At 39.8% G+C, this 22,245-nt stretch overlaps 1 protein-coding gene across 8 annotated transcripts in view; it reads right to left on the bottom strand.

The window, feature by feature from the left end:
- CSMD3 (CUB and Sushi multiple domains 3) overlaps positions 1–22,245 on the bottom strand; it is a 1,871,449-nt gene that overhangs the window by 1,637,197 nt on the left and 212,007 nt on the right. For all 8 annotated transcript variants that reach the window (XM_073590214.1, XM_073590213.1, XM_073590210.1 and 5 more), the window contains exon 2: positions 21,906–22,128. In XM_073590214.1, coding sequence (XP_073446315.1) covers positions 21,906–22,128 — 223 coding nt within the window. The remainder of the gene's footprint in view (positions 1–21,905; positions 22,129–22,245) is intronic.

A 22,245-nucleotide genomic window follows, 5' to 3' on the forward strand; every position in this document is an offset into this window, starting at 1 on the left:
GCACGACATAAGAGCAGGAGAAGTTGAGTAAATCGTTCATTTTTATGTGTTAAAGAAGAGCAGCAGAATGGGGGACATTTAAACCAGGATTGGAGACATATATACTAGGATAGGTGAAAAATATACAGATAGGAGACATACAGTGGCATGTAAAAGTTTCTCCACCCCTGGTCAAAATTACTGTTATTGTGAACAGTTAAGCAAGTTGAAGATGAAAGGATCTTTAAAAGACCTTAAGTTAAAGATGACACTTTTCCTCATTTCCTTTGCTTTTTAGGCAAATATATATATATATATTTTATCTTTTTTTTTTTCATTTTTTGGTCATGCCACAGAAAATAAGTGTCCACTCAGGATCCAAGCAGTAAGATAGCTTGTGACCATCCTATTTTTTTATCCCGCTTTAAAATTAGAAAATCAACAACATTGTATTTTTATTGTAAGCATTCAATTGATCTCTCTCACTACATACAAAATCATGTCTGAAAACTGTCAATTGCTGTTTGAAGGACAGCCAAGCAAGATGCACCAACTTTCTTAATGAAAAACAAGGATTCCATTGTCAGGATCTTCATAAATAACACATTGATTAGGTAAGTATTAAAAACACATAATAAGAAAAATACATGGATAGGAAATATATGTCACAACCACCCTGGGGAGATGTTTTGAGCAAATGCATTTCAGACAGACGTTTGTAATCAATTCATACAAAAAGAAGGGAAATAGGTTGGTGTTGTATGTCACATCCTGATAGGACACTTGACCGGCAAGCTCCAATCCAAGAAAGAGTTAAAATCAAACCTAGGTAAGAAAAACTGTACATTAGATCTCAATAGAAATGTTAAGGACAGCATTTCATTCATAATGGTAAATCAGATTGTGTCGGATATGCATGTGAAATCGCAACCTGGTATTTAACTTGCAGATTCACCATGATTCACAATTAAGTAGCTCTCTTCTATGATCTCTTTCTCTATAAGATTTATTAACCCATTCTATACCTGTGATAATGCAAGAAGTGGTATCTCGTACATGTTAAATTGAAAAATGTTTTGAAGCTGCGGAACAGTTAGATACATAGTAATGTAGTAACATAGTTTTGAAGACTGAAGGAAGACCTTATGTCCATCTAGTTCAGCCTGTTTTTAGTGTAGCTGTTCTGCATTGTTGATCCTGGGGAAGGCAAAAAACCCACAGAGTAGAAGCCAATTTTCTCCATAGGGAAAAAAATTCCTTCCCCTAAGCTGGGTCAACCATCTACCTATAATATTCTGTTATTCGTAACCTTCTATACTGTTACTCACAAGAAAATCATCCATTCCTTTCTTAAATTCATTCAGTGAGTTGGCCATCACCACTTCCTCAGGAAGAGAATTCCAGAGCCTCACTGCACTTACCGTGAAGAACCCTCTTCTATGCTGGTGCAGAACTTGTCTTTCCTCCAAACAAATAGAATGCCCCCTTGTACTTGTCACAGTCTTTGGTACAAACAGTTCATTGGAGAGATCTCTGTATCGCCTTCTGATATACTTGTACATATATATTAGGTCTCCCCTAAGTCTTCTCTTTTCTGGAGTAAATAGACTTAATTTTGATAACCCTTCTGGGTACTGTAGTGAACCAACTCCATTTATCATTTTAGTAGCCTGCTTTTGAACCCTTTCAAGTTCAGATGGCATCTGATGTGGTTTTTTAACAAACTTGTTGTAACAACTCTGCTGGCATCACTGCATGGCCTCCCATCCCCGCACACCAACTTACTCACTGCTCCAGGTCATGCAGTGATTTCTGTCTGCTGCCAGCTCCATGTGCTGTGCCTCTTGTTTTCCAGCTTTCTCTCTTCATGTTTCCTGACTATGTGTATAGGGGCCAATGCCTGAGCTCTCTGCTTCTTATGTAGTCAGGGTGCACCGGTCTAAGCTGTCCCCGACCAATCACCTGGAGCCCTTTACTATATAGGGTCACCACACCCACTAACCCTTGCCTGTGCAATGTCTCTACCCAGTTAGCTCCTTGCTACTGAGGAAGCCAGGCCCTGTCCTTTGTCTTGCCTTCCTTGAGAGGCTTTACTCCAAGCTTTTCTTGTACACTCTGACTGCCCACCAGGAGGCTTAAATCCTGGTCCCTGTCTTGTCCTAGCCTTGTCTGAGTACTTGCCTGGTACTTCTCTGCTAGCCCTCCAGGAGACTGAATATCCTGGTTCCTGTATCATTTGGTCCCTGTACATTGTCTCATACTGTTACCCTGTCTGAACTCTGCCTTACCTCTGTCTGTTACTCTCCTTGTTTGTGGTTCCTTTCCCTGCTGTGTCTTTCCCTGTGTCCGCCCTGCCTTACCTTGCACTCTTGCAAGCTCTGCCTACTTTGCACTCCTGCGGCTCCGCCTATGCAACACTCCTGCGCCTACGCCGCACTCCTGTGGCTCAGTTCCTTATTTGTTCCAACACATTCCACTCCTTCGTGCCTATACCGTTATCTGTACCTGCTGTGTGAACAGGCACCTGCCTGTTCCTTCTCATACCACACCCACCTGTCCAGTGTCTCCAAGCCGTGCCCACCTGTCCAGTGTCTCCAAGCCATGCCCGCCTGTCCAGTGTCTCCAAGCCGTGCGCCGCCTGTCCAGTTTCTCCAAGCCGTGCCCGCCTGCCCTGTGTCTCAAGCCGTGCCTGCCTTCCCTGTGTCTCAAGCCATGCCCGCCTGCCCTGTGTCTCAAACCGTGCCCACTTACCCTGTGTCTCAGCCATGCCTGCTTGCCCTGTGTCTTAGCCTGCTTGTCACTCGCACCTGTCCAGGTGTCCTGTTCCCGAGTGGGATCAGCAGCCACAGCCAGACACCACCCTGGAGTGGCACCCGGCAGCTACATGCCGCACAAGCCTGACCTCACCATCAGAGGCTCCAGTGAAGACCACGGTAGCTGTCGTAGTCACGCCCCTTCCAGGGTAGTCTGGTTTGTGGCACAGTGGGGCCACAACCCCCACCTCGTGCCAATCAGCCAAGGTGCGAGCGTGACACTTGTTGTGCAGCCCACATATTGTATGTCGAAAATTTACTGGTGATAAGGTAAACTGCATATGAACTGCAATTAATTAAATTCATGATGTCATATGCCATTTAAGTGTGAGAGGATGTAAATTTGGTATCATTTTTGGTGTGCCAGCCACAAGCACAAACAATATGACCGCATGTGCAAAAAACATTTATGTGTAACTAGGTATTTTTGGGAGATAAATAATCATTTAAGTATAAACTGGGGGATAATAAATTGCCCAAAGTGGGTGCTTTTGTAGCTGCGAATTTCACTGGAATAGATATAATATCTTTTAGCTTTTTATCTTGGTGGACCACAGGTAAAAGTTTTTAATAATTTTCTTAAACGCTGTAAATTGATGACTATAGCTGGAAACAAACGTAACATGATTAGAACTCCCATGTGAAGCCAAATTTCTCTTCTTATCTTTTAAAATAACTTGTCTCTCATTCTGATGCACAATGTCATTTGTCCTCTTTAGCATCCAAATTGGATATTTTCTACCCTGTAGCCTCTACCAGTTTTGCTTCTTGTTTGAATTCAGTTTCTAATGTAGTACTTATTTTGATGCCGATAAGCTCTCCTATTAGGAGATTTTTAATCACTTGTCTAGGATGACAAAATGTTGCCAAAAAGGTGAAGTTGGTGTCTGTGTCTAAAAACATCTAAATTTGTTTTCTGAATATTGTGAGTGATTTTTCAGGTTCTTATCATTGTTATTAAGATACTGAACAAATTCCATTGCTGACTCTCTGGTACCATCCCATATGAGGAGAAGGTCATTTATATAACATCCATTCCACTTGATAAGGGAGGAAAAATAGATAGCCTGGTAAAACAAAAATAGTTCTTCCCATCAGGACATATAGACATATATAGTCCCATTGAAAGAAAAACAACAACGTGAAGGAATTCCTTAATATCAGTGGGGTAATTGTCTAATGCGGCAAGTCAGGAGGCTGCTCTTAGGGCTCTCACCTGGCAGCCAGAGAATACTAGTGTGGTCATCGGACCAGGGTCCTGACAATCAATTTGCTCATCTCTAATATTTTCTATTATTTCTTTTAGCATCATGTAGTTTTATAATGTCTTTTTTAGTAGTTCTTTATATTTTTAGGAAACATTATTAAAGAAAACATAGGCTACATGCAGCATGTTTTATGAGAAAATTTAAATTGTAACTCTTTTGTCACTTAAGACATGGACAGTGCAGAAAAGGTGAAGGAGGCAGAATTGATGTGTGCCTTCACACTGTGCTTTGTCTCACATTCATTGGTCCAATCGAGGCTTACATCCAAACTTTCCACAAAGCAGGATTTGAGCATATGTGCCTTGACTACAATGGTTCCAACAGAGTCTCTAAAGGAGGCAGGCACCGAGGTATAGTAGAATCTCATTTTGCGTGGAGCTCAGATGTAAGCGTCGCCAAGACCAATGAATGTGGGACAAAGAGCATTGCGAAAACACCCTAATCTGGGATCATACATGTTGCTATGAAAGATTATTGCACATATAAATATATACATCTAGGTATATGGGAACTACTTGAAAATGTAAAAGTTTTTTTTAAATTAATATTTGACACTACACATCATTGGTCAGTAAAAAAAGGCATTACAAACAATTACCTATGCCTAACAATAAATATTGGTGCCATATATAAGACTTTTTAATTTTTTACATTACACAACAACATCTGTGACCATTGTAGAAATCTTCACATTGTTTCCATAGTTACAAATATGGCTGAAGACTATGCTGCTATTATCACGTGTGCCAAATGGCATCCAGAAACATGATTGAGTATTCAAAGGGCTATTCACAGCTTAACGTGAAATTATAAGTACCAGTAGGCAAAATAAAATTGTGAGTGCAGCACAAAGAACATACAGTACATTATCTGTATATGATTAAATTTTTCAAGTAAATCAGTTTTTATATTGATATATTATAATTTATTAATATATTTTAATTTCAATATTATGTAAAAAAATGTAAAAATGTAAGAAAAATGTAAGTGTATCTGCACATGTTGCGATTTTGCCTTGAAAAGTGCAGCATTTTGTGCAGTATGCCCACAGATCCGCTATCAGGGCATTACTGCACTTAATAGTGTATGGGGCCCGGTGAGCAGAAGCAAAAAGGGGGGCCTGGATATACTGGCAGCCCAGCCCTAGACACCCTCCTTTGCAGGAAGTGGTGCGAACTGGAAGGCACAAGGATACTGGGTGATAACTGCCCACCCACCAGTGTGGGATGAGGTGCAGGAATGGCTGTGACAATATGCTGTTTGGCTGCTTTCTTCTCCCTGTCATGGTACACAGCCAGGTACAGAGACAAAGGTAAGGCCACTAGGGCAGGCTGCACGTCATATATCTTGTCATGTTGACGGATACACTGCAAACGCCATTTCTCTAAGGCTCTCTGCCTCTGGTTTCCAATGTGTTAGGAAATCCACAGGTACTAGATGAAATTGTGCATGGAGATGGTGTGATGTGTGCTCCTACAGAGCATTAGTCCTGATGGCTTTGGCACTGCCACTCTACAGGGCATTTGTCCTGATGGCCTGTGCACTGTCACTCTACAGAGCTTTAGTCCTGGTAGCCTGGGAACTGCAACTCTACGTGCATTAGTCCTGATAGGATAGGTACTGATTATCTACAGGGAATTAGTCCTGACAGTGTGGGCACTGATAGTCTACAGGGCATTAGTTATTATAGCCTGGGTACTGCCACTCTGCAGGGCGTTTGTCCTGTCAGTGTGGGCACTGCCAGTCTACAGGGCATTAGTACTGACAGTCTGGGCACTGCCAGTTTACAGGGCATTAGTCCTGACAGTCTGGGCACTGATAGTCTGTAGGGCAGACTGATGATCTATCCAGTGCCAGTTTAAAGGGCATTAGTCCTGACAGCATGGGCACTGCCAGTGTACAGGGCAATGGTCCAGAGAGCCTGACAAGTGCCAGTCTACAAAACATTAGTCCTGCCAGTGTATAGGACATTATTCCTCATAGCATGGGTACTTCCAGTCTACAGGGCTTTAATCCTTACAGAGTTGGCACTCTCATGAAGGTAGGCTTAAAAAATATTTTGACCAAAATAAAATCTGATGGCTACTGTATGTATGTGATATGGTATTCAGTGGTAACTGTTAATGTGTGATTGGTGAGGACCTGGTGCAGAAGTGGAGTTGTTCCAAAAGTGAGAAGTGAGACTGTAGAAAATTTGAGGGGTGGAGGTGGAGTATCAAGGGAACCTGAAAATATTGCCAGTATGGGGTCCTGAAATTCCTGAGGGCAGACCTGCATGTTTAAGATCAGTTTTTGGTGAGTTTTTGATTCTGCATATTTTTGCAGTGTCAAAAATGCAACGCCTTACACTCCCAGAAAAGTGGATGGAAATTATAGAAATCTTGTGCCCATTGTGCTTTTTTATGCAGCATAAACTAATCTAAACTAAATCCTCAACATGACAATTTCTCTTGCGGATACACTGAGTTTATTTTGTGAATTTTACCACTAGACTGGCATTAGATGGGAAAGTAAAAAGGTAAAAACCACCCATATGTTTTTAGTCTGTTTCAGCTGTGGAAACTCATCAAAAATACAAGTAATTAATAAAAGACTGTATCAATTAGGTTTTATGAAAGCAAAATACCAGGAAATATTAAATATAATACAGCTTATTTAAAACATGATACACCAACAAGTGACAAAAAAAAACATTGCATAAAAAAGCAATTAAAACGCATGTAAAAAATGCACTTAAAAATGCAATGAAAAAATAAAGTGACTTAATTTAATTAATAGTTGCAGAAATTGTACATAAAATCTGCAAAATAAAAACTGACAATGGGAACATAGCCTAAGGGTTTAGTACATAATTATACATAATATTTCCACTGCCCAATTGCATAACCTTAAATGTATCTAAATTAAACTTCATTTGCCATTTCTCAGCCCTAGCCTCCAGCTTATATAAATCTCTCTATAGCATTCAATTATCCTCATCTGCATTGATTATCCTGCAGAGTTTAGTGTCATCTGCAAATATTGAAATTCTACTCTATAAGATCATTAATGAATATACTGAAAAGAAGTAGGTCCAACACTGACCCAGATTACCCTGCAAAGTTTTGTATCATCTGGATATATTGAAATTTTACCTACAAGATTATTAATGAATATATTTAAAAGAATAGGGGCCAACACTGATCCCTGTGGCACTCCACTTTTAACTGCACTCAGCCACTGAAATCCTGATGCAGAGTAAAAATGGAGGAAGATTACTTTTCATGCCACACAGAAGTAAAGAAGAGGGCATGGATATTTAAAAATAAGGCCCCAAGTAAGCTACTTGGAGGTCTGGTTGGGAAACTGGGACGTAAAGACCCTGTCTGACTCTCGGAATCATGCTTGGATTTTACTCTTAACTGCAATATCTTAAGTCCGTTGATTTTCTCACTGGTTCTTTGCCTGTAACTGTGATGAGTCAGCTTCAGTTGAGTCGACTTTTCTTTAGAGTGGACCCTCTGGATCGTGGCACCCACCCTCCGAGGGCGAGCTGACCTTGTGAGGAACTACCCCCTATACAGGGAGTGTCAGGGGCAAGACCAAGGGGGTGAGTCACCACGACTGCTGGGACCAGACAGCCGGCTCAAGGAAGACACAATGTGAGTGTCTGACAACCAGGGATGTGCAGGAAACAAGACTAGACGTGAGTTCAAGGTATCTTCATTAAGGAAAACTTCAGGGTAACATCAGGAGCAAGACGTGAAAACACAGGGAAAACACAGCAAGGTGCGTGCGAGGGCACGCCAAAGTCCTTGGTATGGTACGTGCTAGATGGCATGCCTGGGCACAGGCAAAGGCACGATGACGTCGGACTCCGGACAGCAGGCAACGATCGACAGGATCAGGGCATCAGGCTGCGGACATCAGCTCCGAACATCAGGGCGCAGTCATCAGGCTTACAATCTCTGGTAGCGATCGTCAGGCTCCGAGAATCCGGCAGGCAAACCAGGGTTCAAGGCAAGGCAGGGTGCATGCTAGGGACACGCCAGGGTCCAAGGCAAGGTGCAAGGCAGGGTTCAACACACTAGGCATGGTGTGTGTATAGGAGACATGCCAGGGTTCAAGGTTCAAGGTCCTGGGCACGCTAAGGAAGCCACCAGGATTCAAGATTCAAGTTCCTGCATGTGCTAGATGCACGCCAGGGGCATGGTACAAAGAATGGTCCTGGCTGTGCTAGGAGGCATGCCAGGATAAATGGTTAGCGGCAGGTCCCACACATGCTAGAGAGCACATTGGGCTTTGAAGTTCAGGACAGATGTCTTGCATGTGCAGAGGGGCACACCAGGTTCAGGGTTCAAAACAAAGAGCAGAGCACAGAGCAAGGTACAAGAAAGACAAAGATTCAAGACAGGTCATGGAACTCAGAACACGACAGAGAGACAATGTTCAGGACAGAGCAAGGAAAGTGAAAGACTTGTGCAAGAGTAGCACAAAAATGCACAGTGCGAGAAACAGCGTGAGTGCAAGGGAGCACGGAAAACATGACTGGGGCACCGGCAGGTGGTACCGGCTGGAGGCGCAGGCAGGCAGGCATGACTAGAGTGGCACGGCTGAGGCACAAACAGGTGGGCACGGGATGACCAGGCATGTGCAAGAGGGCACGCAGCCACAAGTCAGGGCTAGGCAAAGGTACAGGACAGAGACCCGTGCGAGACGGCACGGCAAAGCCTAGTGCGAGAGGTGCAAGGGCACATGAAAAACAGAGGCAAAACGCAGAGTTCAAGACAAGGTCCTGCGCGTGCAGAGGGCACGCCAGTGTCAGGGTTCAGGACAGTGAGCAGAACGTAGGCAGTAGCACAGAGACGGGTACAAGAGAAGAGAAGCGCAGCGTACACTAGAGCCCAGAGCTGGGTACAGAGACAAAGAACTAGCAGCGGAGCGTAGGCCGAAGCCCAGAGCCGTGTCAAGGCAGAGCCTTGAGACTAGTCAGGGAATGTGCTAGAGAGCACCATAGGGCAGGGTCTAGCAGCTGAGCGTAGGCTGAAGCCCAGAGCCGGGTCAAGGCAGAGCCTTGAGACTAGACAAGAAACATAGGATGAACAACAAGGCATAGAAGAGCTTAGGCAAGACATAGCCAAACAGACTAAGGCAGAGAACAGAGGAAGTACTACAAGTCTAAGGATAACAAGGACAAACATGGCACAAAAGATGATACAAGACATGGCAAAGGACAAGAGCACAGAGCATGTGCAGAGACGCACAACAGGGCAAAGTGCAGGGGCACAGAATACAGGGAGCAACCAAGCAGACCAGCTGCAATGCAGGGAAGCAACACGATACTCAGGCCCCGACCATAGGAAGGGGCGGTCTGATATAGGGCAATAGCACCTGCACTTCTGGGTCAGGACCAAGGGAGAACTTTCGGTTCAGATCCTCCAGGATCATAGAGAGGATAGCTGAGGCAGACTGGGCTGGACCATAGAGTAGGTCACATGATCAGGGAGTCCAGGACCGTAGGAAGGATTGCTGGATCAGATACTGCTGGATATAGAGAGGGTCACATGATCAGGGAGTCCAGGACCATAGGAAGGATGGCTGGATCAGAGACTGCTGGACATAGAGAAGGTCACATGATCAGGGAGTCCAGGAACACAGAGAGGATTGTTGCAGGCAGAGCAGAGACGGCTAGTCACACAGCAATGGCGTGTAACCATGAGGTAAAACGCACATGCGCACTGGCAATGGCAGGCAGCCATGAGATGAGGCGCGTGTGCACACTGCTCCAGGCATCTTGCAGCACAACAGTCATGAGGTGCATGTGCACACTGCTTCCGGGGCTCTTGCTGCATAAGACATAACGGGCATGATAGTTCAGTGCACGTGCACACTGCTCCAGGAGTCATGTGGCATACCAGACATGGCAGGCATGATGGTTCGATGCGCATGCACACTGCTCCAGGCATCTTGCAGCATAACAGTCATGAGGTGCGTGTGCACACTGCGAGACCCGCTGGGCGCCAGCAGGGACCCGGACCTGGGGACAATGAGGCATGACAGGCATGACAATGGGGATCATGCAGCGCAAGCAGCATAGCCGGCATAACTGGCATGACAGTAGCTTTGGCCTTGGCTATTCAACTGCCTAAGACTTTGTCGTTGGTTACTTCGTTTGGGTTAGACTTACTCCGTTGACTTTAAGCTCCTTCTTGAGTGCAACACAGGAAACTTTGCAGTTAAAACATATTCTTGCATAGGGGTGAAAGGATGAACACTAAAGCATTCCTAGAGACTTGCTAATCTAGGTGGTTAGAAATATAAGACTGCATGTGAAAGTCTTATTAGGAGTTGCCAGACTCCATATTCACCTCAAAGCAGTTTCCAAAATCGAAGTATAATAGTGCAATTTATTCATTTTCTTTTGCAGACCAATAAGTAATTTTTGTGTCATTGGAAAAAGCCGGTAAAATGTGGCTGCAATATGATTGTCTGAAACTGGTATTAGAAGCCGAACAGAATAATTCTATATAATTTATTTCACCTCATGATTTCTTAAATGAATAAGTAATACCTAGGTTAAAGCTTTAAACTACTACAAATGCAGCTTCACTGATAATTTAATACTGCACAGACTCCTATTTCAAGAGCAAGTGTCCTCAATTTGAGATATTCATATCCTGGCTCCTGATCAGTGGTTAGTTTTCCAAGATAGAAAGGTAGTTTGAAAGGCAGAAGTTGTGACAAGTCAGCATTTTTCTTTATTAAGAATTCTAAGTGGAAGACTGACAGCAACTTAATCAGCTCAATAGGCAAGAAGTCATTAGTCGGTATGGCTGCTGTTCCTTGATAAAATAGCCTAAGAATTTAAAAAAAAAAAAGAAATAGTTGAGTTAATTGTGCTGATTATATGTGATCAGATCAATCAGTGGCGCATCAAAATCAAGTTGAATTTCCCGAAATTCACTGGTCTCTCCAAATTCGAACAGCTTCCGTTTTGACTCACTTTTTATTTTCCCTAAGGCTGTATCAACAAGAAAATAAATGGTATACAGTGTTGGGTAATTGTAAAATGTTCTACACATCATTCCAAGGCAATTTGACTGCTTGAGATATGCCACAAATAAATTTGTCTCAAGTTGATATTTTGGCAAAAATGTTGCTAACCCTGGCTAATTTGCCCTTCAAAAGGTTAAGTCATCTCTAATGTTGATACTTGTATGTGCTCATAACAGTATTTAATAATAGCCTCATTTATTCAGATATTAATATTTAATATAATTTAACATTTATTTCCATCAGATGAAAAAAAGACACTAAGGCCCCAAATCATCAGTGTTTCTCCATTTTTCTGGTATGAATTTTTCCTTTCTAGTTACTTCAACCTTATTCTTCTTCTGTTTTCCACCATTTTTTGTCTTTTTTAAGTCTCATTTTTATTGACAGCTTTACTTATCCAGATGTTGTAGATAGATCCCTGAAATGTGACTTTTTCCAAATGTCTTTTATTTTTCATTGTAACCACAGCTCTGGCTGTAATTGAAATGCACTCCAATGGGTTTAAAGGGAACCTGTCACCTCTTTTGGCCACCGCCTTTCAGGGCTTATCTACAGCATTCTATAATGCTGTAGATAAGCCTCTGGTCTGACCTGAAAGATTGGAAAAATAAGTTTTATCATACTCTTTTGGGGAGGGCTGTCCGATGGGTGTCGCAGGTCCGGGTCCGGCACCTCCCATCTTCTTGTGACACCACGCTCCTGCTTCTTCATTGCTCTCCGACATCACGCTTCTGCACAGGCGTACTTCTCTGCCCTATTGAGGGCAGAGCAAAGTGCTGCAGTGCAGAGGCGCTGGACCTCTCTGACATTTCCCGGTGCCTGCGAAATGCAGTACTTTGCTCTGCTCCTAACAGGGCACAGAAGTGCGCCTGCACAGGAGCACAATGGCGGGAGCAATGATGCAAGCAGGAGGACGGCATCGCAAGAAGATGAGAGGCGCCGGACATGGACCTGTAACACCCATCACACTGGACCACACTGGACTGCCCCCCCGGGTGAGTATAATAAAACTTATTGTTCTTATCTTGCATGTTGGACTGGAGGCTTATCTACAGCATTATAGAATGCTGTAGATAAGCCCTGAAAGGCAGTGGACGCATCTTATAGCAGCCAAAAGAGGTGACAGGTTCCCTTTAATACACTTCTGTGTGCATCATGACATAATGAACCTCAAATATGATTTCCCTTACTGCCTCACAATACTAACCATGCAGTGTGCTCAAACTTTTGCATTGGCCCATTTTCCTTTTTTTAATTTTTAAAATGTAAAAGATGAATATATATATATATATATATGTTGCCTATAATGCAAAAGGAATGTGTTATCTTTAGCTTTAGCCCTTTTAGAGATCATTTCATCTTCAACTTGTTAAACTTTTCACAATAACAGTAATTTTGACCAGGGGTGTCCAAAATTTTACATGCCACAGTAATATTGTAAAGGGTAGGAGACTCATTGCAATTTTAAATCACTGAAGTAACAGTGAAGGTAAAAATAGACATGCTGACCAAAAAAGCAGTAATGAAAATGTATCTTATTTTTTCATATAAGTGGATAAAAATTCTGAATCAGATCTTAAGTGGTTAAAAATCCTAGCTAACTCAGTGTTTTAATATACCTCCTATATTATTTTTAATTAAATTTAAGTTCATATTATGCAAGTTGATGTTCCGGCAGTGTAAAAGTACTGTCACACTTAGCGATGCACCAGTGATCCCAACCAGCGATATGACGCGGTCTGGATCACTGGTGCATCGCTAAGTGGTCGCTAGTGAGCTGCCACACAGGCAGATCTCACCAGCGACATCGCAGCGGTCGGCGGTCGCTACTTATCTGTCAGACGAGGCAATGAAGATGTCCTCCCGCCCGCGTCCACACGTCGCTTGTCTCCACAGCAGGAAGCCCCAGCAGGGAGCTGACGATGAGAAACGGTCCAGGACGTTCTCACGCGATCAGCAATAACCAGCGGGGGAGCCGTCGGAGGTAAGTATCACACAAAGCAATATCGCTAACAATATCGCTATAACGTCACAAAACCAGTGACGTTATAGCGATATTGCTACCGATATCGCTTAGTGTGACAGGCCCTTACGTCTACAGTAATCTAAATTAAAAAAATGATGGTCTCTTTCCAAAACAGGTAACATAGCAATTTAATACAGATAACATAGAGACATGAAATATTTCATTCATTGTATTAGTTAATATTATCGGTAGTATTTAGAATAATTGTTAATGCTCATTATTCATTGACATGAAACGCATGGTAAGGTTTTTTTCAATTTAGTGTTACAAACAAGCAAGTGCAGAACATTATGCTTTTGTTTAGACCAAGAAGACTTAATTTCAGCGGGTACCAAGATCCCACATTCCCATGGAACAAGGGTCGTATAATGAGAGCAATTAAATGCAATGAGTGATTCACACTCCTGGTAATTGGAGTTTCAAGAATAAGGAAAATTAGTTAGTTTTGTGTACATATTATTGGACTTGACAATAGTCGCTGAATTTCTCATTTGATCATTCGAAAGTTCAAAGGGACCCGTCATTAACATTTCTAAGGATTTTTGTATGAATGGCCTATTTCAAAAAGAAGACTAGAAAAAAAATGTTCTAAATTGTGGTAGTAGTTAGTTAACCATTATTTAAAATCAGAGAATTAGAAAAAATAGATATTGTAAATTACTCTTGAAATAGTCTATTTCTCAAAAGGCTTTTACTTAATTATATATTTGGACTTGATTTTTAAAGTTCTAGTGAGTAAAATAACTTCTTATTGGAGATGAGAGAATAAATGAAAATGAATTCTACTTAAATGTTGCAAAAATCTGCATTCTTCAATAAACAGATTTTTTGCTATTTGCTTCTGCTTGGATTCAGCAGACTGACATTTGTCTGAGCCATAATGGCCACAAAAACTCATTATGTTTAGTGATGAGCGAGTATACTCATTGCTCGGGTTTTTCCGAGCATGCTCCGGTGTCCTCCGAGTATTTTGGTGTGCTTAGAGATTTCGTCTTCGTTGTCTCATCTGCATGATTTGCGACTGCTAGACAGCTTGAATACATGTGTGGAATGCCTGTTTGTTAGGGAATCCCCACATGTATTCAGCCTGTCTACAAGTCGCACATCATGCAGATGAGACGACAAATACTAAATCTCCGAGCACGCCAAAATACTCCGAGGACACCCGAGTATGCTCGGAAAAAAATGAGCAACGAGTATACTCACTCATCACTAATTATGTTCACTTCACTGCTGACTAGCCCCTCTATTACTCTCTGCCACCCATCCAGTCCTTGATACCTCTTATGGTTCCCCATCTCTCAAGTTGAAATCTTCGATCCTCTTGAACTGTGCTGGACTTTCTGTGTCATGGCATTTGTGAGAGCTCTGCACAGGTGTGTGTGAGGTTAATGGCATCATGACATCACAACAAAACACAATGATTTCTCACTCTACTGTGCAGAGACCTCCCAGCGGGCCATGACACCACACAATGGAAGACGATCAAAGATTCCAGCATGAGTGGCAAGTGAGCAGCAGATGCAGCGAAGAGTGGACAGAGGTGAGTATTGTAAGGGCTGAAGAGGTGATCAGTGAGATGAGTATAACCATTTATTTAGGTTTTTATATTTTACATTTAATATACGTTAGGGTCTGCAAAGAACCCAGAGCATAATAAGGGATATTAAATTTGTGAAGTATACCTTCTCCGCTAATGGAATTTCCCAGGAGAAAAAACACAAACACGTGAATTAGAATTTTGCCTAATTCGCTCATTGCTAATTTTTGTATATTTTAATTTATTTCAGTAAAAGTAATGGTGAAAGCTAAATGTTGTAATTATAATAAGGACTATTAAATATGGGGGTATCAAGGGACTTTTGACAATATACATTACTTTAAAAAAAAAGAAAAAGTCATGGATATTTATATTGTATTTTAATTAGGTTCTAACGGTGCTGTAATGTTGAGAAGTATAGAACTTGAGGATATGGGAGAGACTGCAGAAGATTTCATATATAATAAAGAGATCATCACATGTTCTACTTAAGGCAACCTTTCATTGTTGCACTATAAAGTGGCTAAAAATAAATTATGCATAGTCACCCTACCTGACGCCCTCTGTCTCCTGCTACCTTGTCTGCTGCTATCACATTTCAATGTTCTGTAAAATCTTTTTTGTTATGCAAATTTCCTCTTCAGAAAGGAAGAAGACTAAACCTCTTGTGCTACCCATTGGAAGTAGCAATTCTAAAAGTCAATATTGACCGTTAAATGAGACTTGCCATATGACTTTGGATAAAAGTCATATGGCAAGGCTAGTCAAAGAGTCGATATTTACAATAGGTGGCACTAAATTTCTAGTCTTCTTACTTCCTACATAGGCAATTTGCACATTTAATTTGCCAGAGGAGCATGCATGGCATTTAAGTCTCTTCATACTCTGACATGACATGACAGGCCTGGTGTGTCACTCTCCACAAGGATAAAAGTTATCCCTTAGATCCCATCTCTTCTGTTAGGACAGTTTTTCAAGAGACTTTTGTAACTTCTTCTGACATATCTGTTTAAGTAGTAATATGGTCCTTTGTGATAAAAGAAATATATATAGTTGTGTGAAAAAGTGTTTGCCCTCTTCCTGATTTCCTATTAATTAGCATGTTTTTCTGACCTAAATGTTTCAGATCACCAAACAAATTTAAATATTGGACAATGATAACACAAGTAAACACAAGATGCATTTTTTAAATGAAGGTCTTTATTATTAAGGGAAACAGAGATCCAAACCTATAGGGCTGTTGATGAAAAAGTGATTGCCCTCAACCCTCAACACATGAATAAACTGGGGTTTATCACATCGCTGGGAAGATGAGTTCAAATTTTGTATCCACACCCAGACTTTATTACTGCCACACCTGATCTCAATCAAGAAATCACTTAAACACAACCTGCCTGACAAAGTGAAGTAGTACCAAAAGATCCTCAAAAGCTAGACAGCATGCCGTGATCCAAAGAAATTCTGGAACAAATGTGAAACAAAGTAATTGAGATCTATTAGTTTGGAAAATGGTAAAATGTCATTTCTATAACTTTTGGACTCCAGAAAACCTCAGTGAGAGCATCATCCCCAAATGGTAAAAAACAAGGAAGAGTGGTGAACCTGCCCAAGAGTGCAGTGATGACTCATCTAAGAGAACACAAAAGACCCCGCAACAACATACAAAAAACTGCAGGCCTCACTTGACTCAGTTAAGGTCAGAGTTCGTAACTCCACCATGGTTTCATGTTTACCAAAAAGTTCAACTTGCTTATCTTTTGACAATAACAGTAATTTTGACAAGGGGTGCCCAAACTTTTACATGCCACTGTACTTACTAATTATTGACATTGATGCTTGATTTTATATCTTGTTACCCTTACCTATTTATAACCACATTTGTGTTTTGTATTTTCCTTATTTTCTTCTTATTACTTGTGGGATCACATTTCTAGTATTGTATTAAGAATCAATGTGATAAAGAGAAAACAAAACTCTGAAAATAGATTGAGGATTTTTTAGAAGAGGTTTCCTTTTATGAGACATCTACTTTTAAGATAGAAGGCAGACCAAAGAAACTGTGCAACGCCTAGATATACAGTAAATTTGCTATGAGTACCATAATACCCCTATTTATACCAGAGAACTTGTACAGAATGTACAGATTAAATACCTGTTCAATAACAAGACAATATTACAGTCACAGTGGACTAGCTAATAATATTCTGGATTCTGCACTATTTTGGCTGCTTCATGAAAAAGATGAAGAAATCAATGGAATATTTTTATAGGAAACGTTCTCCAAATATATATCTAATTATCCAACGAACACTACTTCCCTCCAAAATCAATTCTTGGCCTATTTTAATCTTAATATTAAAGGTATGTGATTATCTGATCCTAAAACATTCATTCAAATAGTAGAATGCTTGAATATTTTATTTTATACTATATTAAGTTATACTGTGTTCTGGCAGAGTAGGAAATGTACCAAAGTTTAAAAAGCCAACAATGATCCTATAAAGTGCTCGAGGAAGTGACTTTGACTCTTCATAGAGAGTAGCTCGCTGAACACATTAAAGCTTTTATATGTTTATATTCAGGAAGAAATTTCTCAAGTAAATTGATTAATTAAATCTATTAATTTATATTAAATTGGTTGGGTACATTTATGTTGATTTACAAATGCCGAGACCTTGTCTAATCCAAAAGGTTTACAGTAAATAAATGACATGTCTGCATCAGTTTCCCAAGTAAAATCTAAGGATTCATGCCTTCTATTCTTGCAGCTGGATCCATGAAATCAACTCAGATTCACCTGTACTCAAATCTTGCAATCCTTTTTCCAGAAATACAGCAAAAATTTTAGGCAGGTATGGAAAAAAAACTGCTGAGTAAATTAGCTTTCAAAAATAGAAATGTTGATAGTTTATTTTTAACCATTAACAGAATAAAAAGTGAATGAACAAAAGAGAAATGTAAATTAAATTGATATTTGGTGTGACCACTAGAGAAGGGTGAATATATTCAATTGGAACTGAATTATCCTCAAATTTTACAAAATTGCAATTCGCTACTCTCAAATTCAGCAAAATTGAGGCTAACTGATATTTTTCTTAATTGTAAATGGCCAGAAAGACAGAAAATAATAATTCACCACTCAAATGTCCTAGCATACCCAAAGACCGCTTTCCAGTACTAAGGTCTCATTTTTTTCTCCATGTCACAATCCTCTTCTGCCCCCTTCATTCCAGCATTTCAGCCAATGGAGTTGATTTGGTCAAGATTAATGATGACTTAAATTGAGGCTGATACTTATCGATCATGCAACACAATTATGGATTCATGTGATTGATTCAAATTTATTCTTCTGCATGACAATGAACTTAAATACACAGCCAGTGTCAACAAGAACTATCTTCAGGGTAAAGGAGATGGAGTCCTGGAAGTGATAACATGGCCCCCAAAGAATGCTGATCTCAACCTGTACAAGCTTCTTTGCAATAACATGAAGAGACAGAAGCATTTGCATAAACCTCCCTCCACATAGGATCTTTTGTTAGTTCTCCAAGGAGCACCCTCCCTGATGAGTTCCTTCAAAAAACTGTTTTGCAAGTGTACCTAGGATAATTGATGCTTTTTTACTGTTTTGAAATAAAAGGGTGGTCAACAGTGATTGCCCAAAAAAACAAACAAAAAGAAGAGAAAGAGAGAAAGAACTGAGGGGTTTAGTAGTGTCTCATGACTTGTCAGTGTGTGAAGAATTAAAAAAATTATGTTTCCAAATATATGACTGGACATCAGAGGATCGACCAGCGGCAAATTCAATTTGGGTCAGACTTCCTGAAATTTGTGTTTTCACACTAATTAGAACACTTTGAGATTAACAATAAAAACTTGCCTGACACCATTTCCCACACGGCTGAAATATCATTGATTGGGCTGATGTCATTTTGCATGGCTTCCACACAATGCCCTGCAGCTGTAATATTTAGAGGACTAACATACCTTGTAGAGTGGTGGTCACAGATTAGTGTTCCCAGTGCAGTACAGTTGGGCCATGAACTTGTACTGTGTACAGCACAGTTTTACTTCCATTTCCAGATTCCATAGAGAGAGTGGAGTATACAGTACATGTCATAATGAAATGTCTCTCTTCCGATCCTTAGCTCTCTTCCTTTTCCAAAATGAGCTTAGGGGAGGCTCAATCTCCCAGCAGAACCTCCCTCCCCTTGCCCTCTTCTCTCTTTCTCCTTCTCTCTCTTTCTTTCCAGTTTTGAGATCTGATTGATATCACCAAAAATCAAATTTTTAGAAAGAAAAAAAAACAATCTGCTTATCACTAGTGGCAGATTAAATAGTTTATTGATTTGATATAGATTTCAGTTTTGTTCATTCACATTGCATTTTAAGTGATAAAAACATGTTATCACTTCTATTTTTGAAAGCAATATTATTTTTCGAGAGTTTTTCTACATCTGCCTAAAACTTTTGCACACTACTATGTGATCATGCTTTTCTCTGAAGTATGAAGATTACGGCATCAGAATGATTGCTAAAGCTTTATTTTTTTCTACAGCTTTCAAAAAGATTGTGTGCCAGAAAGTGAGACCCAAGTCAGACAGAGTACAGTTCGAGCAAGAAGCAAAAGGAGCCAAAAACATTGCAATCAATTAAAATTATATAAAACAGCTCTAAGCTGACAACCGGCTCAATCCAAGTACAAAATCAATATCAAGGTCAGTACATGTCTAGAGTTTTGGCACACAGTTATGAGCTACTCAGTGAACACAGCATTTCTACTTCACTGGTTAAAAGAAAATTTACAAATTAAAAGAAGCTGCCATTACCTCATTGCATATACTGAATTTTTTGAACCATCTTTCCATTCACGTAATTTGCTTTAAGATGTGAGAAATACAATATGAGAGCTAAAACTAATTTATCACAGTGCAGTAAGTATCCAATAATTTAATCCAAAATAGAAGTAAAATACTGTAGTAACGGCATGTGAAAAGAAAAAAAATATACAGAGGATTTGTTTCATATTTCCAAATAAAAAGAAGGTGTCAAAAAGGACGAAAATACACAAACAATTAAACAAAAGGACTATAGGAATAAAACAAAACATTTATATAAAGAATCAACAAAAAAAAATTTGGAGAGGCCAAAGGAAGGGAAGAAGAAAGAAAAGGATGAGGATGATTAAGAAATGGTGAGTAAAATTATTATCCAAAACAAAAGACGAAAGAAATATATATGCATAGAGCATGTAGGTAAAAACATTAATTTCCTCTAATTTATTATTATAATATTAATCTTATTTTTTATTTTTTATGTAAAATTTCATTGACTTTTCTTGTTACCTTAATTATCACCTTGGTTGTCAAGTTTTTAGATACTTAAAGGGTTATTAAATATCAAATATTCTTGAACTATGTCAGTATGTCATTTCTTCACATTTGAACAACAAGCAGTACCCAGTAGTTACATTACTATTTTTTTTATTTAATAATGTTTTATTAGTGATTTTAGGATTATAAAGATGTATAATGTATGTCAATGTAACATTGTAAATTACTATGGAATAGGTTAATGAACAATAAATTCGGCTTTGATAGTGGTGTCAAATGAGCACCAATAACAATTGCCCATGTCTCCTCCTCTCGCCCATCGTGGAAAATTATAGTGAATGTCAAGAAAATAGTAGTAGCAGAGGATTACTTTCCTTGAGATGTATGGCTTTGTGCCTACATGTTGCAGACATAACTTGTAGGAGAAAACCAATGAAGGATTATTAGAGGATCTCCCATCAGCAGCCTTTATTGCAACCATGTAGTTGGTTTGAAATGATCTTGCAAAGAGTTATAATTGTGGTAAGATAAAAGATCTTTAAAACTCTCCAAAATGTCAAAGAAATCTTGAATTCTATGATTTCTATGAAGAGATGCCACCACCCAGTCCATCTTCATCAAAAAACAAGTTTTTCTCAAAACAATTTGCATGGACGGGTTTGCAGAATAGGCCATATGGGAAGTATTGTTTTGGATCCCGTTGCTGCTACTATGTGTAACGGTTTCCTTACACCAGGATTGCATCGATATGTTTCAGCATCCAGCTATCCAAAAATGGCCCAGATAGGACCAAAAGGGGCGACACTGGTCAGGTGAATAAATACAAAACATGAATCTTTGTCCAAAAAGACTATCTGTGGGCAAGACTACATGCAGTGATACTGGTCATCCTCGGGGGCATTACACCTGAAACAGTTTGGTGTAGGTAAAATACCCATCCTATGTCCTCCAAAAGTGGTAACATAGGCCCAATGACATAGATTGAGAAGGATTTCTACATGTGCTTAAGGAAGAATCATAAGGCTATAATCAATCGCTGTATGTATGGTTGGTATAGTTGGTTATGGCATATCCCATAACCATTTAGCTAGTTATGTTGACTGGGCAACATGGTCTATTAGTTTATTAAGGAGCTTTTATTATTTTGATATTTGACTTTTTGATGGCCGAGATTGTGAAAAAATATCCTTCATTGTGGGTTCCACTCAGTGTTGGTAAGGGGGAGCAGAATAGTTGATAGGTGTGCAGCTCTATTCACTTTATTAGAAGGGTATTCACTTTATTGGAAAGGCTATAACAATAGGTGGAGAATTAGCAGCAGCCATAATGGGATCTAGGAACTCTAGAGGTCCTTTGTGCAATTGAAAATGTTACTTTGCATCAGGGTTTTATATGTCTTTCCTATTGTTTGCAGCTGATTTAAAAATTGTTAAAGCTTTTAATTTGCAAAAGAAGATAACATATGTCTTTAGTATAAAAGTATCTGCATGACTGGGTACTTTCCATGTCCTATCATGAGAACTTTTGTCAATGCACCTTGTTAGGACAAACAGTGTAAATGTGATAGATGGGCCTCTTTCTCCTAGAACCAACCTCCATATGCCATAATGGAGAAATATTCTGTAAACCATTCACAGGGGATAAGAAAATCCTCATACTCATACAACTGCTCCTGCTTCTCTGGTTTCCTTCCACACTCCAAAAACATACTGATAGGGAATTTAGATTGTAAGCCCCTTTGAGGACAGTGATAATATCTGTAAAGTGCTTTGGCATATGATTGCACTACATAATTAATGCATTATTAATAAATAATAAAGTATTAGATTCAGAAAGGATATACATTTCATAAAGTTTGTGAAAGCATAATCAAGACCACACTGCATAAAACAACATTAACATGTGCAGTACCTTGTTCTAAAATTTGTAGGGTGAGGGTGTCCATCATATAAAGATAAATAATCATATTCTTCTTCAAGAGCAAATGATTGAAAGGCAATCTGAATTCTGTTTTGTTCTTCTCCTATTATTACCCATGTGCAATTTGCACCATTTGGATAACCATATGGGAAGCCTGGGCTTTCTATAGTTCCATTCAATCCTTTTAATGTTCCACCACAAGTATATATAAATCCTGAAAAAAAGAGCAGAAAGACCATAAATATTTATTCACAGCCACATATAATTTAGTAGACCAATTGATATATTGGTTATCTGATTGAAACATGAAAAAATTGTAAGAAAACCTTGA

Source organism: Dendrobates tinctorius, unplaced genomic scaffold, assembly GCF_039654945.1.
Source record: "Dendrobates tinctorius isolate UK_male_01 unplaced genomic scaffold, ASM3965494v1 ptg000116l, whole genome shotgun sequence".
NCBI classification, from domain to species: Eukaryota; Metazoa; Chordata; class Amphibia; order Anura; family Dendrobatidae; genus Dendrobates; species Dendrobates tinctorius.